Source organism: Elgaria multicarinata, chromosome 3, assembly GCF_023053635.1.
Source record: "Elgaria multicarinata webbii isolate HBS135686 ecotype San Diego chromosome 3, rElgMul1.1.pri, whole genome shotgun sequence".
Taxonomy (NCBI): Eukaryota; Metazoa; Chordata; class Lepidosauria; order Squamata; family Anguidae; genus Elgaria; species Elgaria multicarinata.
In genome coordinates, this window is record NC_086173.1 from 126,375,747 (window position 1) to 126,392,101 (window position 16,355).

The following is a 16,355-nucleotide window of genomic DNA, read 5'->3' on the forward strand; positions in this document are numbered from 1 at the left end:
GTGTGTGTGTTTAAGATGAAGAGATGAAGATTTAATCTTTGCTCTTGCCATGGTCCCAAGTTGATGCTTGCCCTAGGAGAAAAGCTACCATTGGTGCTAAAGGTAGTCCTCCCAGAACAAGTAGCTTCTGTGCAGGTGGAAGAGTGTTGCAATCCGAACTTGGACTGTGGCAGGAGCGTAAGATTAACTCCCCACTCTTCCATGCCACTGTCTGGAGCTGTTTCACCCTGTCCCCATCCCTGCTATTTGGTGAACAAAAAACAAGCATGCAGCAGCCAATCCTGTGCTTAAGGTCACATGTAGTTTGGCCATCAGTCATTACATTACTAAACCCTAAATAGAGTAGCTAAATGTAAAATTTCTTATGTTATAATAAAGCTTTGGAGAATGCAACAAAGATATAGATGGACCAGTGTGCCAAGCAAATGCGGATATCCCTGTAACTTAGTCATCCCACATTAGTGGAGGCCTGTACAATTTGTGACCAACCAAGCCTAAGGCAGTCCACCAGCTATTTATGGTGGCTCATCAGGACATTGATAAGACCCTTGATAAGGGTTAAAATGAAACACACACCTTTCCCCAGTGCTTAGGATAATAGTCAAGCTTCTGATGAAGTGGACTGGTGCCACAAGGCTCTTTGTTGTTCTTTCCCTCTATCAAATTAGCACCCCAATGCAGATGTCTTTAAAATAAAACATAACAAAACCCCACAGGAGATCCTGAACACAGGTATCTAGTTTACTCCTTAGATTACACATCTGATATGGATCCTGGGCCCAACTCGTGCCTCTCAGAATAATATGTGACCGTTCCCTTTACAAAGAAGTCTATCTGCATAATTTTCTGGCTGCTTCCCTATGTATATTTTCAAAGTATTAATTAGAAATTTAATATGGAAACAGATGGCAATAGGCACAACCAATGTTTAAGCCAAGGCTTTCTGGATACGTACTGTAAGATATTATAAGCAAAATTATGTGGTGTTGTAAACTTTGCATGAAAATAATCAAATAAAATGCCTCAGAGGCTGAAACTATTTTTCTCTTATCCAGAGAAGAACTTGGCAGTGTCTGAAATCTGGAACAGCTATCTTGAAAAATGGCCTTTTGCAGCTAGCTAACATACCTCTTAGTTTCTTCTGCCAGTTCATTTCATTGAAAAGGTCTTCTGATCTCATAAAGAAGTCATTTATCTTACTGCCTTGTTCATCCCTCTCGGTGGTATAGTAGATCCGTAATTTCGATTCTTTGGTGAGGAACTCACATATACTGGGCACAGGGAAGACTATTTGCTCCATAGTACGATCGGATCTAACAATCTATATAAGAGAGGATTAAGGGTTGGTTTGAGTGGGGGTGATTTAAAATGAAACTGTACCATTTCCTCCTATGCAAAATCCTATTTATGTAGATGTTCTGGTATCCTCTGAAATGCTTGTTAATATCCAATAGTGTGACACTATTTATGCATCTCACCTTAGTATCAGTAACATTTCAGTTCCGTAAGTATTGTGCTTTTATATTGTATTTTATATTATGGTTTTATAAGGTTGTTTTGTTTTGAATTGTCTTAATTTTGTAAACCACCCAGAGAGCTTCGGCTATTGGGCGGTATAGAAATACAACAAATAAATAAATAAATAAATAAGTAGTGGGAATATCTAGGCCATTTCCTTATCAAATACATAGCGTTATGGACGCTAGCCAGCTATTGCTTTGCTAGGCAGATAATTATTATTTATTTATTACATTTATATTCCGCCCCATTGTCGAAGCTCTCTGGGCGGTTTACAAAGATTAGGGGTCAACAACCCAGTATGGCCAACTAATATTTCATCAATGGAAGCAAATAGCAATAAATTAGTGTCCTGATAGCTGGGGGACTTCTTTCGGTGTGTTTTTGAATGAGATATCCATCAGAGCTTGGAAAAGTTTAAGGGAGGGGATTGAGAGACAGCAGAAAAATGGAGTTTTGAGTTTGGAATTTGGAGAAAGAAAGAAGAGATTAATCTGTACATTGGCTGAAGATGCAGCAACTTGGGGTGAAAAGTCTCTCACTGTTTATTTATTTATTACATTTTTATACTGCCCAATAGCTGAAGCTCTCTGGGTGGTTCACAAAAATTAAAACCATAATAAAACATTGTGTTTTGGTTAAAAACACAAATACAAAATACAATATAAAAAGCACAACCAGGATAAAACCACGCAGCAAAATTGATGTAAGATTAAAATACAGAGTTAGAACAGTAACATTTAAATTTGTTAAAATTAAGTGTTAAAATACTGAGACAATAAAAAGGTCTTCAGCTGGCGACGAAAAGAGTACAGTGTAGGCGCCAGACGGATCTCTCTGGGGAGCTCGTTCCACAGCTGGGGTGCCACAGCTGCAGTATAGCAGCTCTGCTGCTTCGTAGGTGTACCAATTAGTCTACACTTAGACTCTGTTATATTTGTAAATAAAGCAAATATTACAAAGACACAATTTCCATTGCTCTCTGATCTACAGGAAGCTAAACCAAACCAAACTTTCCCTGGAACATCTCACTGCTTGAGGAAGTGGGGAATTCATAACAATATGAAAATTTGTGTGCATCTTTAATTTGTGTGCATCTTTAATTTGTGTGCATCTTTAAGGAACTGGAATAAAGCATGTTAACATGAGCCACACAACTCACTCATTAACCATTCAAGCACGGAGAGTTGTACAGGTCATGTTAAAATGGTTTATTCCAGTTTCTTAAAGCCCACCACAACTATCAATAGTGAAATGTAAACTATCACATAGTCCACATCAAAATGTGAATCAGGATAGGAGATTGCCAGTTTTGAAGATATTAGATAGCAACTTATTTGCTACAATATTTCAGAGGTACTAGTTACTTTTGATGCATAAGGCATTCCCATATAAATACAATTTCTTATTTCTATAAAGATTTTCTCATTATTTAATGTAATTGGAAGAAAACCATCTCACACTTTGGGCCTTGCTAGATGAGGCCTTAGCGCGCTGTGAGGCCCGGTTTCCCTGCTGTGCGTCCAGATGACGCACAGGGGAATCCGGGGTCAGGCCGCGCTGAAGCCTCCCCTAACGCGCCATAAGCGAAGTCGCTTATGGCGCGCCTTTTCCGCAGCCCAGGCCTGAGGCCGGGGCTGCGGAACGTCTAGCAAGGTCCGTGGCTTTTTGCGGCTACTCGCGAGTAGCCAGGAAAAGTCACGGACTGGGCACAGCGCTCATACGAGCGCTGTGCCCATCGGGCCGAGGGGATCCTGGGGGGGGGAGATGGGGGGGAAGGCCGGACTGGCAGGAGAGGGGGATGGCGGAGGGCGGCACAGATCGAGGACGGGGAGGGAGGGCGGAGGGTGGCACAGATCGGGGACGGAGAGGGAGGGTGGGGAAAGAGTGGGCAGGAGGCATGGGATCAGGAGCGGATGGGGGGGCTTAAGTAAAAAAAACCACTTACCTTCTCCAGAGTCTTCGGGGCGCACATGGCCCCTTTAACAAAAAAAAATGGCCAACGCTGCAGGGCTTCCGGAGTCCCTGCGCGTCATGTGTGTAGGAGGCGGGGCAGCGCGCGCTAAAGTTAGCGCGCCGTCGCCCCGCCTCCCTGCCGGCTTATCCGGCATCGTCTAGCAAGGCCCTTTGTAGACATGCTAATTCCTCCAAATAGCTAATTTAAAGAACTTTTCGTAGAACCATAGCATTGAAAACAAAACTAGCATTTACCTGGGCCAACAAGGAAGCTGTATGCGATCCAGGAATCCCAGGATGCCTTACAATGTTTCTGAAGTCCAACTTTCAGATCAGGCAAAGCTCCCACCCAAAGGGATCTTTCAGGATCCGTGGGGCAGCCCAATATCTTATGCTAAAGACATAGTGGTCATTTAGTCCAAGGCCATTCCCTCAGATTGGACATCCTAGTCATAAAGCATGTCTGTGAAAGATGTCTGTCCAACGTGCTATTGGGAAAAACACTCTAAAGAAGGTAATTCCCCAGCGTACCCTGTTATTATTCCATTCCTATAGATACTAAGATTTCTCTCATCTTTAACCTAAACATATTCCTGCATAATTATGTTTTCAATTGTTTTTAATTACAAAAAAATCTTCAGAGTAGAAAAACCTGGCCTATAAATGCAGGATTTTCCTTTATTTCAAGCATTTCAGAGGATACCAAGAGATCCACATTTTCAGAGTACTGGCAACTTTTTTTTTTTTTTTAAAAAAAGCATGTTAAAGATGAAAATAAATCTTCAAGAATTTCATCAGCTATTGTGCAAATAATTTAAAAAAGTTAAGAATGCTGGGCTACTTCCTGTTGTATTAAATTGAAAATCATGAGTTCAAAAAGTATCCAGAAGGCATTTATGTTCATTAACAGAAAATAATACAATTCTAACATTTTTATATGCTAGCATAAGTTCATCAGTTGCTGAGAAACATGGGCCAAATGGTGCTGTTGCATGTCCTGCTTGTAGGTTTGTGGTTGACATCTTGTTGGCTATTATGTGAACAGAATGCTGGACTAGATGGACCCTTGTTCTGATACAGTATGGCTCTTCTTATATTCTTATACCTATAACAATTGATTTGGGAATATGTAAGTGTGGGCAGCAAGCTGCAAGCTATTTTCATGTTTGGGAGAAATGCCTACCCGTTAAAAGTTTTCAGAGGAATGTTTTTAAAACTGAATAGCCAATACAACAGATTTTTTTTAAACTAGAATACCTAAGACCCCAGGAAGAACTACATTGAATTGGTTTACCTTTCCTTAAACTGACATAGCTAAGGTTAACCAAATTTCACTGTAGTCTTTACCTCAATTTGAGCCGTGTGCTTGGCATAGAATTCCAAAGCTTCATCTCCATCTATTTGGCCTCCAGGCTTCAACATGTTCTGCAATTCCTTGTTATGACGAGCGAGCTAAAATAAATGGATAGTTATGGAGGGGAGGGAAGCTAACATTGGGCTCTTAATATTTTTGAAACAATTGAGAGAACTAAAAAAAAAAGTAAACTTGTTTTATTTCAACTCAAACCATGTACAGACCTGAATGGGGTCAGACCTAGGATGGAGCAGCAAGAGCAGGAGTTACTTTCCTGCTTTAACTCAAGAACAGGCTTTCCACTATAATTATTTTGTCCTTCCTTTATAGTTTAATGTTTGAAAGCGTGACATGAACCCTGGATATGAATGTATTTTAGTGCAAGGATCCAGGGATGACCATTGCTGTGGGGCATGAATACACTTTCCATACAAGAATACAGGCTCACAAGAAATACACATGACTTATGGCAAAGGTCCCATTATTAAATACAGATATAATAGTTAGAGTTTACAAAAAAAAAAAAAAAAACCCAAGTCAAAACTGTGTGGGTGGTGGTGGTGGTGGTGGGGAACCCACACACATACAAAAAGGTTGTCACACAGAGGAGGGCCAGGATCTCTTCTCGATCCTCCCAGAGTGCAGGACACGGAATAACGGGCTCAAGTTAAAGGAAGCCAGATTCCGGCTGGACATCAGGAAAAACTTCCTGACTGTTAGAGCAGTGCGACAATGGAATCAGCTACCTAGGGAGGTTGTGGGCTCTCCCACACTAGAGGCATTCAAGAGGCAGCCGGACAACCATCTGTCAGGGATGCTTTAGGGTGGATTCCTGCATTGAGCAGGGGGTTGGACTCGATGGCCTTGTAGGCCCCTTCCAACTCTGCTAGTCTATGATTCTATGATTCTATGAAAAAGAAGTAAAACGCATTAAAAAAACCCCACTAGCCATCAACCACCACCATCACCTTCTTTCTGTAATTTTATGAACAATTGTATGACCTGGGTCCAGCTCCAGCTGAGAGCCCCCTCCCTCCTGCTACCAACTGTCTCTGCAGAGGCCACCAGTGAGGGAGGAAGCAGCAGCCAGGCACCTCTCCACCATGCCTGGATCCAGCTCCAGCTGAGAGCCCCCTCCCTCCTGCCACCAACTGTCTCTGGAGAGGCCATCAGTGAGGGAGGAAGCAGCAGCCAGGCACCTCTCCACCATGCCTGGGTCCAGCTCCAGCTGAGAGCCCCCTCCCTCCTGCTACCAACTGTCTCTGCAGAGGCCACCAGTGAGGGAGGAAGCAGCAGCCAGGCACCTCTCCACCATGCCTGGGTCCAGCTCCAGCTGAGAGCCCCCTCCCTCCTGCTACCAACTGTCTCTGCAGAGGCCACCAGTGAGGGAGGGAGGAAGCAGCAGCCAGGCACCTCTCCACCGTGCCTGGGTCCAGCTCTAGCTGAGAGCCCCCTCCCTCCTGCTACCAACTGTCTCTGCAGAGGCCACCAGTGAGGGAGGAAGCAGCAGCCAGGCATCTCTCCACCGTGCCTGGGTCCAGCTCCAGCTGAGAGCCCCCTCCCTCCTGCTACCAACTGTCTCTGCAGAGGCCACCAGTGAGGGAGGGAGGAAGCAGCAGCCAGGCACCTCTCCACCATGCCTGGGTCCAGCTCCAGCTGAGAGCCCCCTCCCTCCTGCTACCAACTGTCTCTGCAGAGGCCACCAGTGAGGGAGGAAGCAGCAGCCAGGCACCTCTCCACCATGCCTGGGTCCAGCTCCAGCTGAGAGCCCCCTCCCTCCTGCTACCAACTGTCACTGCAGAGGCCACCAGTGAGGGAGGAAGCAGCAGCCAGGCATCTCTCCACCGTGCCTGGGTCCAGCTCCAGCTGAGAGCCCCCTCCCTCCTGCTGTCCCCTGTAACTGCTGAACTTTCCAACTAAGATTGTAGTGCCTGAATTTGCTTTCCTTTTCCCCCTCCTCCTCCTCCCTCCCAATCCCCTTTCCTTTTGTGTCATGTCTTTTAGATTGTAAGCCTGTGGGCAGGGACTGTCAAGAAATACTTTTGTAAGCCGCCATGAGAGCCTTTTTTGGCTGAATGGCGGCATAAAAATACTTAAATAAATAAATAAATAAATAAATAAATAAATAAATGACCAACCATCAATCCCTATCTATGAAATGCAAACAACTCAATTTTCTTTGATCTGGAGTGCAGTGAATTTTGTTATGTGAAGTATATCAGCTTGATACAGACTTAAAGACAGGCAATTCGCAAGTGATTTGCTCACAGACAGCTGAACTGAAAGCTGTCAGAATGCTTGACAACAAATGATTTGGATGCAGCAGCACAGAGTGGGAAAAAGCTGCCATAACAAACCACTTATTTGGAGAGACTGATTTATCAATTCAAACCAAGAGGGCCAGACAATAGGAATAAATGCAGGTTTGGGGCAACCATGCATAGCACAATTGGTGGCAGTGGCTTGTATCTCACTGAAAACATTCTTGCCTTTTCCCTTCACACTTCCAGCATGCCCTGTCTATTTCAGTGATGAGCCAATAGCATGGGCAGGTGCTGATTGCACATGATGACTGAAGAGGACAGCTGACAAGCTGTTTTTCATGAAGTAGCCTTAAGCAATCCTGAATCTGAGCTTCCTACACTCTATGTGTAGGACAGAAATCCAGGACAAGCAGTACCTGGGGACAAAGAGGAAGTACTAGGCTATGCTGAGCTTCATGCAACATTCCTACCAGGAGAATGCAGCATCTGGGCTACCCCATGACTGCCCTTATTTGTGTAAGCCAGCAGGATCAGTGTACAGAAACAACACAGCTGCCCTATGCCAACAGAGATTAGAGTCACTACAATCCTATGCATGTTGAGACAGAAAAAGTCCTACAACTCCCAGCATGCCCCAGTTAACATAGATTGTGCCCTTAGGGCATCGAAGCCCCAACAAGATGCCTCTTCATGTGGTCACACCTGAACTGAATTTCCTAGGCCCTATTACTATGGAATAAATGGCTTGTAGTCTTTGGTGTCAAATTCCTCTTGTATAAATGTAATCATACCTGGTGGGCTAATATGTAAATATTATGCCCCACATTTCTAGGAGATGCAGCAAGGTCTTCACCATTCTCTCCATCCTCAAACTCAACCTCACCTTGCAGATACGCCTTCTTAATTACTTCCACCTGAGGAAAAAGATCAACCCAGCTCAAAATTGAAAAATCCACCACCACCGAAGACCAAGATAAAAGAAGTCAAAATAACATTCAAACCTACAGACTGATTGGTATTCTCATTCTACCTCAGATTTTCTGGAAGGAAACTCTTCTAAAGGAATTCTACATTGATTCCCTCCTCCCCTTTGAATTAAGGGTCTCTGGTGTTATATATATGCATATATGTGCAGTGGGTATTGTTGTCAGACTTAGTCAACATCAGAAATCATTTCACTCAGTGGAACGAAAGCCAAAATAAAGACTGAAACTTTATCCCCAGCTCACCCCTCTGTTGCTGGATCATACATTGCATCATACTCTTTTCTCAGTCAACTGCTACAACTAAGGCAGAACATGGTGAGTTCACAGTCTTTCAGCCTGCATTTTGTCATCTGTTAATGCTGGATGGGAAAGAACTCTTTGAAGCTGTTAAATGGTTCTTGTTATATTTAAACCACTAGTCAAGCCGGTATACTGTCACTTCTTATCAACAAACTATGAAACTGATTAGCCATCTATCAAAATAAATTTGAGGATCCACAGAGTATGGTCATGTAACCCCAGATGTTTTCTATTCCTTTCCTTCCTGGTTTTCAAAGACACAGAGTTGGCAGAGGGACCATCATAGCTTCCCACCTGCCAGACTGGTCTCAGATGCTACTGGGATTTTATCCCCTACTTGCTTGGGAGGAAAGGGGAAATTCCTATTTTGGAGCTGTCCACTGCTTTGGTCATGGGCTCCCCACTCCTTGCAATTTCTCATAGGCCCTGTAACGTAACATATAGGGTTGGATCCAAGTTTTCGCTTCTGTGAAGAGAAGGGCTTCTTCCATCTCCTGAAGACTTTGATCCAGCAAAGACATCTCGCTGGTGTAAGGGGAGGAGATGACTATTGCAGACCCCCCCCCAAGTGCCAGTTCCCACACTGTTCCAGTAAGCCCCCCAACCCTCCAAACCAGAATGGTCTGCAGGGGAAAAGGGAAATTGTCAAATGTTGCCCCTCTTCCACCGGCAGAACCAAGGTCTGGATCCAAGCTACAGTGCTTCAGGACGTACCCCTTTACTGTTTTATCCCACTTTGTACAACAGATTTCCTCTCCCATGCTTGACCTGTATGTTTCTGTAATCTGTCAACATCTTCACTGTCCACAGATGCCACAGAACTCTGTTGGTTTTGCTTCTACAGAGTAACCCAGTTAACACAAGGCATTGGTTGCAGTAGAAGGAACCACTTCTTATGCATGCAGGCTAAACCAAATTTAAAGCCATTATTTGCATAAAACTTTTGACTAAATTATCAAAAACTTCCAATTTACTGTTGAGCACAGTAGAGCTCAGTTAACAAAAGGGCCAGGTTTGCAAGGTCCCAAACAGTATGATCTTAGTCACGCAACTGGCAACAAGATAATTCCAGGCTGCCAAATTAATTTCTACCCGTAGAAACTTGGGAGCATATTCTTGGAAACTTACCAGTTCTTTTGGTCTCATGTTATAAAGGATCCTTTCTGCATTCTCGCTGTCATGCCTACTTTCCATTATTGCCAAGAGTAACTTAGAGGCATTGTTCTGGTGGAAGTAAAGGAAAGATGGTTGATAACACTTCTGTGCATAACTAAAGCATAAATAGCTCAGGAGAAAAGCATAAATCTATCTGACTATTTCAAACCCCATATTTTGCTAAAACCCGGCTGATGGCAAAGCACCAAAGATGAACAAACTGGAAAGACCTCAAGTTATAAGACAAAGCAAGAAAGCTGAATCTCTTATTAAGAACCATTGAGGTTACTTAAGCCCTTAGAAATAACAATATACAAAATAGGTTTCAGCCAACACGCAAAATATAAGACACAAAATACAACACACAAAATATAAGAATATCAACATTCTTAATAGCGAGCTCAGGTGTTTGAAACTGGAATGGGATCATTCAGAAATAAGGTAATGGCTTCTATATATCTGGGGGACTGCTTAAGCATGTAGAAATGTAACAGAAAAAGGAATTTAAAACCCCATCATCCCCAGCAAAATGATGGGAGTTGCAGTCCAGCACATCTGGAGGATTCCATAATAGGAAAGGCAGGCTTACCTCAAGTATCCTGGATGACAGAGATTTGGGTTAGGGTAATGTATGCAATGAGGTTTTAAAAAACCCTCTTCTTCTGTACTATACAAGGATGGTTCATTCTTAAGAACTGCTGCTGCATAGTTATAAAATGCTCAGGCTCCAGTAGGAAGCCCTTTGGCTTACCAAGTTAAGGTCTCTGAGGGGTGGGAGTAAATGTGGCCTTTTTTTCTTTCCTGACTCATGAAACTCCTCCTCCTCCCCTACCTTCTCATGGCTATTGTGACTAGCTGATGTTACTTCTTATACTCTTTCTCATCCTTGCTACTACTTACTTGCTTGACTGGCAAAGAACAAGTGAGAGCAAATAGGCAGCGGCATTTGCAGTTCCTCCTTCTCATCATCACTCTTGACTGGTCCAGAGTGAGAGGAAGGTGAAAAAGCAGGTTGCAGTAGCAACCTCAGAGGACCTTTGCCAGTGGGTCCTTCCTAGGATGTGGGTCCTTACCTGTGCCCAACCATGCCTACCTTTGATGATGGGTGTGGATATACTAAAACATTGTGTTGAAGGTCCCACTTTAATCAAGATTCAAAACTTGCATTTCAACAAGGTAAGTAAGTACATTTACTGCAGAATAAATGTAAATTTGTTTACTTTTGAGACAAGTTTTCAAAGGCACAGTATCTGTGAATAGTATTTGTTTCAGCACAAGCTGAAACTGACACCAACTTCTCCATTTATATTAGAACTTAAATAACTGTTCAGTAACTATCCACAGACATTCATACACTTATGCAGAATAGAATTTAGCCCCAGTGATTTCATTGTAACTTATTTCCCGTATGCTCGAAATTCCACCCTAATCAACCTTAATCTTAACTAATTGATCAGAATTGGCATGGAATGGCTTGTGCCAATCTTGCTACAGCTTTTGTCCCATTATAAAATCTGGCTGCAAGCTGTCAGGGTTTTAGGCTGGCTCCCTGGTGCATAGGTGAATATTTCCTCATTCTGTTTCCTCAACATCTGTATTCTCTCCACTTGTGTGAAAGACCACTATGCTTCACCTGACGGTAGTGTAGGATTGTGACATCCTGCTCTCATGAAACATCCTGGTCTCCTTAACATGCTGACATAATCCTGAAAATTGCATATTCACAGTTAAATATTCATACTTAATTAACTTTTAAAATGCAGTTTTTGAATTTATATCATGTGAGGTCTCACAAACTCTACAACATAACTTAAGAACAGGTGAGCTTTTTCAAATAAAATCTTATTAAAATCTTTATTAAAAACTACTTTTTAAAATATCCGTGCAGTAGCAATGTGCCCTGGGCGCTAAGTGACCCTGCTAAAATTATTGTCTTACAAGCCCACCATTCTCTCCAGTCTGCTCAGAAGCTTTTGTTTGCTGTTGTAACACTGTCCATTTTCATAGTTAAAAGTATTTACTTGCCTTCAGTTCTAATACAAGATCCATGCGTTTCTTTCCCAGTGGATTGATGTCATTGAGAATTAATGCTGTAATTATATCAATACCATTGGACTCATGAGTAGCAATGCAGTTCTGTGCATAGGGGGGAAATTATGAAAAATATTGTTAAAAGTAATATTCCAACATACTTTTTATTTTTTAATTCCTAACTCACTGGCCATACCAAAATAAAACATTATTTTACTTCCCAAGGTCCAAAAGTGACATAGTAAACTACATTGCTTCTATTTCATTAACGGGGGTGGGGGGAGTGAGGGGGGGAGCAATCTTATGTCCCCTAGACAGAGTCTGGAGTGAGGTGGGGGATAAGTTAGTTTGGATTCCTGGTTTTGAAAGTCAAAGACACTGCTCCAACCTCAAGCCAGGAATGTGAGCTCCACATCACACACACACCCATCACAGCTGCTGAGGAGAGAACCACGGCAGCTGACTCTCCAAGGTTGCAAAAGTGATCTAGGAGAGGAGGGAAAGGGGAGCCTGGCTTAAGCAATATTCCCAGGCTTACTCAGCCTCTTTCCCTCCCACTCCACAGAGCCCCAGCTGGATGGGCGAAAAAGCCTGTCTGGCTGAAATGTAGAGCAGGTCAAGTGCAGAGACAAAGATTGCTTTCGTTGCTCCTCTCACTTTGCAATGGATGGCTCTGAGTTTGGAAGCTTACAGTCTTCTCAATAGGATTACACCCTTATTAATGCAATTATTGTCTATTTGTAACAAAGTCTTTTCAAAGAACAGCAATTCCATATTCCCTTGCAGTGAATAAGACAGAGTGGAGGATACTAGGGCTGTGCAAATCCGAGCTGTGGATTCGAATAATCAAAGCACGATGGCCATTTTACGACGGATATACCATTTCAATGCACAGCCCTAGGCCCTCATACAGCCTACAACTCCCAGCATGCAGTGCCTGTGAGGGCCATCGCCCACTGTCAGTGATATCGGGCTCCTCCTCCGTGAGATTGCTGGCATCTCTGCAAGATCAGTCTCTGCTGGCAATCTTGCAGACACCGGTGATCTCGCGAAGACGCCAGCAATCTCGCAGAGGAGGCCGATGTCGTCAGCAGCGAGTGATGGCGCAGAGGAGCGGGCGATGGCGGTGGTGAATATACGTATGCCCTCTGTTCCTGGGCCCCGGTGAGTACAGAGTTGTAGGCTGTATGGGGGCCTAGGGCTCTACATTAAAATGGCGGATCTATCATAAAATGGCCATCATGCTTCAATTATTCGAATCCAAGGCTCGGATTTGCACAGCCCTAGAGGATACTGCATTGATGAAGATGTTCGGTTCAATGGGAGGTGGCTACCACTTCTGATGTTTCGAGGTCTTGTTGCCAATTTTTATTATGTCACCTGGAAACCTGTGAAATTACTCTCGTTGCAAACAGGAACAGCTGAACAACCCATGGACTTTCCATCCGTACTTTGGATAGTGCTATATTCAAACCAGAGATTCTGGCTTTCTCTCCCCTGACAAGCCAAAGAAAAACCCAAAACCAAACCATAGGGAGAGAGAAAAGCCAGAGTTCCTGGTTTGCACATAATGCTTACCAAACCATAGATAGAAAGTCTCGGGGTTGTTTAGCCACTCCCATTTGCAATGAGAGTGATTGGGCTTATTCATGTTAACAAAGAATTTTAAAAAGTGGTGGTTTGTCGTAACATTCAAACTGGGCCATTACCATGTGCCTCAGTGAGAACTGGCCTTGCTGCCTGCAACACCACCATACCGCATACAATTTTTTCTTTAACACTATGAACTAGAATTTTAAATGTCGCCATGAAGTACGCAGACAGTGGGCCTTCTCCCTAGCAGCACCCACCATTTGGAAAGACCTCCCGCTTATGGCTCAGGAGGCATAAATGTGGCCTCCTGAAGACACACTTTCCCTGGGCCATAAGTAAACCAATTATGCCATTCCATTTTACTTTTCCATTTCACAACTCCTTTATTGTTGTTTTTATGCTGTGCTTTAATATTGTGTTTTTAATATTGCATCCTAATGTTGTGAAACACTAAGAGATTCTAATGTATTCAGTGGTAAATAAACGTATAATAATAATAATAATAATAATAATAATAATAATAATAATTGTTCAAGCATGAAAAATTCTTACAGTTCCAAGCTTCCCATTGGATCCTCAATTTTGCAAGTTTGTCATGTGTTCCATGGTAGCACATGCATTACCTGATTTTCATGGCATGGCCCTTGGCAGTATTCTGTCAAACTTTCCAGCGTCTGATTGATCAGTGCTACATTCTTCTCGTTAATGTACAGCCCAAGAAGTCCAAGCCCTCCAGTTGTACTTCCACAAATACAGTCCAGAAATTGCAATGTCTCACACACTAAGTTGTAATTAGTCTTGTTGTTTTGGCAACGTAGAAAGTTCTATAAATGGGTATTTTTTAAAAAAAAATGGAAGAAAGAAAGTTCCATTTTATTTATTTTTAACATTAACTCAGCTCAGTATATATGAAAATTAATATCAGGCAGTCTACTTACACATATCTTAAAACAACAAAAACAATAGTCCTGTGCTGAAATAGTTCTTCACTGTCTACACATTCATAGGCCTTAGCTAGACCTAGTGGTCTAGTGTGACAGAGGGGTGAAGATCCCACAATATTTTTATCGCAAGATCTCCCCCTCTGTACACACGCGGCGCACAATAGCCTCAGAGGGAGAGGTGTTGCGCCCGCCATTTTTTTTAAAGCAACAGGCGTGCTCGAGCACCAAAAGGTAAAGTTTTTTAAAAATAAAATTACTTTCTCTGCTCCCCACCCAATGGGGGTGCGCGGGTCCCAGCTCTTCGTGAGGAAACGCAAGGAGCCGGGACCGCGGCACCCGGCCACACATTCCGCGGTCTCGGCTGAGCGAAAGGGGAGGGCAAAATCCCTGGGAAAGAGAGGGATCATCCCTCCCTGATCCTAGGATCCCCTAGGATCATGTGAATGCACAGGGACGATCCCGGGGATCGTCCCCTTCTAGCTAAGGCCATATAGTGTTGGAAAAGGCTCTCCATGAATCCAGTCAAATCAGGTTACCCCCTCATATGGAGAGCCCTTTTCCACGATGTCTGAACAAGTGGATAGCAGGATAAGCTTTCCTACAGTGGGTACTGGTGCCTTTCAACACAAAGGGGTAGACGAGGTATCCCCCTAGATTCTACAGCACATCACCACAACAGTTCTGGAGGCCTAGTTTTCACAAATGGCAACTGAGGTGGTAAACCTGTATATAGTCCCTAATACTTTAGAATAAAGGTGGGGACTCACATTATTATCTGCTCTTCCATATGAAAGAAATGGGGGGGGGTGTCAACTGAAGCAGCCAAGCAATTTTGACAACAAGAGAAGGAGAACTGAGGAGGAACTTTTCCCAGCTTCTCTCCATGTAGATGGCAGAAGTTCCACCATCTCCTGACTGTTTACATATACCCCTGGCTTGGGAATCTAAGTGCCAGCTTCTGAAAGGGGTGTATTCCCCAGCCCATGACTCAGGCAGACAAGTCTTGCCCAAATAGAGTGGCACCAAACAGCACTTTCCCTTTAGTCTGCCTTGTGGAAGGGGCAAGGACCACCTCCTTTATTTTTATTTTTTGAGTATCTTTTCCTGAGTTTGACCAACTAATTCATCTTCCATACAGACTTCATGGGAGGGCAGGGCGGGTATTCAGAAGTAGCCTAGATGTCTTGTTTGTGAGAATGGTATTGTTAAATTTCACTGTGCTTTAAATCTGACCTCTATGAGAGGAGAAACTGTTCCATTCTGGCATATTTGGTCTGAATTAGTGTACTTGTTTGTTTTTAAAAAAACATTTCTTGGTGAAGGAGGGTATCCTATTATTAGAGATGTCTGAACACACACACACACATCGCTCCAGCTTGTCCCAAATATTAATTGAGCTCCTCCTGTGAACATTTCGGCATTCCATATAAACACTCAAAATTGCACAATTATTATTTTTTACTACAAGTCTCTTTTCCCTGTCAATCCACCATCTATCGTAAGACTGTTTTATACGATCTCTCCAATGTCTCTTCAATGTCAAAGGGACATTTTGCTCCATGTTCTCCTACTGGGAAGATAACATTAAGAGAGTCTAACATGCAATTAACTAGCATACCTGCAGGTCCCGATTGTGGTTTTCACACAGCAACTGCAAGAAACGCAGGATGGGCTGCATTATTGTGATGACAGGACTCATCTCCAATTCATCTTTGTTTTTGTCTGCTGCAGCCTGTGCTCCATCTGCAGCTGAATAATGGTCATCGGGATCAGCTTCCCTCCTGTAAGTGTTATATGCCTTCCTTGTAGCAGAAGAGGCCTCAACCAACTGATCTCTCGCTTCCTCTGTTATCTGGGTCATAGGCTCCCTCAATGCTACAACACACAGTGATACAACACAAAATAATACACCCCATTAGCAAATGATGACCAAATCACTAAGCAGACCCATTCACCACTTCCAGCAATTCACCATTTACACATTGGCCACCAAGCATTCTGCCTTCTTTAGTAAATGTATTCAAATTAGTATAATGAGTTTAATAAACCAGCCTGACTCATCTCATTTTTCTTCTCAACAAGGCACAAAAATATACTTCTTTAATGATAAGGCTAATCTCTTAAAGATTAGATAGGTATACACCAGTTTTAAAAAAAAGTATATGATGCTTAAAAGACACTTGCTGGTAGGTCTAGAAATTTTCACAGAAACAACCAGGATGTGAAACAAAACAACTTGGATCCGAACCTTTTG

At 43.0% G+C, this 16,355-nt stretch overlaps 1 protein-coding gene across 4 annotated transcripts in view; it reads right to left on the reverse strand.

The window, feature by feature from the left end:
• ITPR1 (inositol 1,4,5-trisphosphate receptor type 1) overlaps positions 1-16,355 on the reverse strand; it is a 291,524-nt gene that overhangs the window by 44,630 nt on the left and 230,539 nt on the right. For all 4 annotated transcript variants that reach the window (XM_063121590.1, XM_063121591.1, XM_063121589.1 and 1 more), the window contains 7 exons: positions 15,720-15,976; positions 13,781-13,981; positions 11,559-11,669; positions 9,507-9,602; positions 7,884-8,006; positions 4,822-4,926; positions 1,129-1,321 (listed from right to left, as the gene is read on the reverse strand). In XM_063121590.1, the coding sequence (XP_062977660.1) occupies positions 1,129-1,321; positions 4,822-4,926; positions 7,884-8,006; positions 9,507-9,602; positions 11,559-11,669; positions 13,781-13,981; positions 15,720-15,976 (1,086 nt within the window). The remainder of the gene's footprint in view (positions 1-1,128; positions 1,322-4,821; positions 4,927-7,883; positions 8,007-9,506; positions 9,603-11,558; positions 11,670-13,780; positions 13,982-15,719; positions 15,977-16,355) is intronic.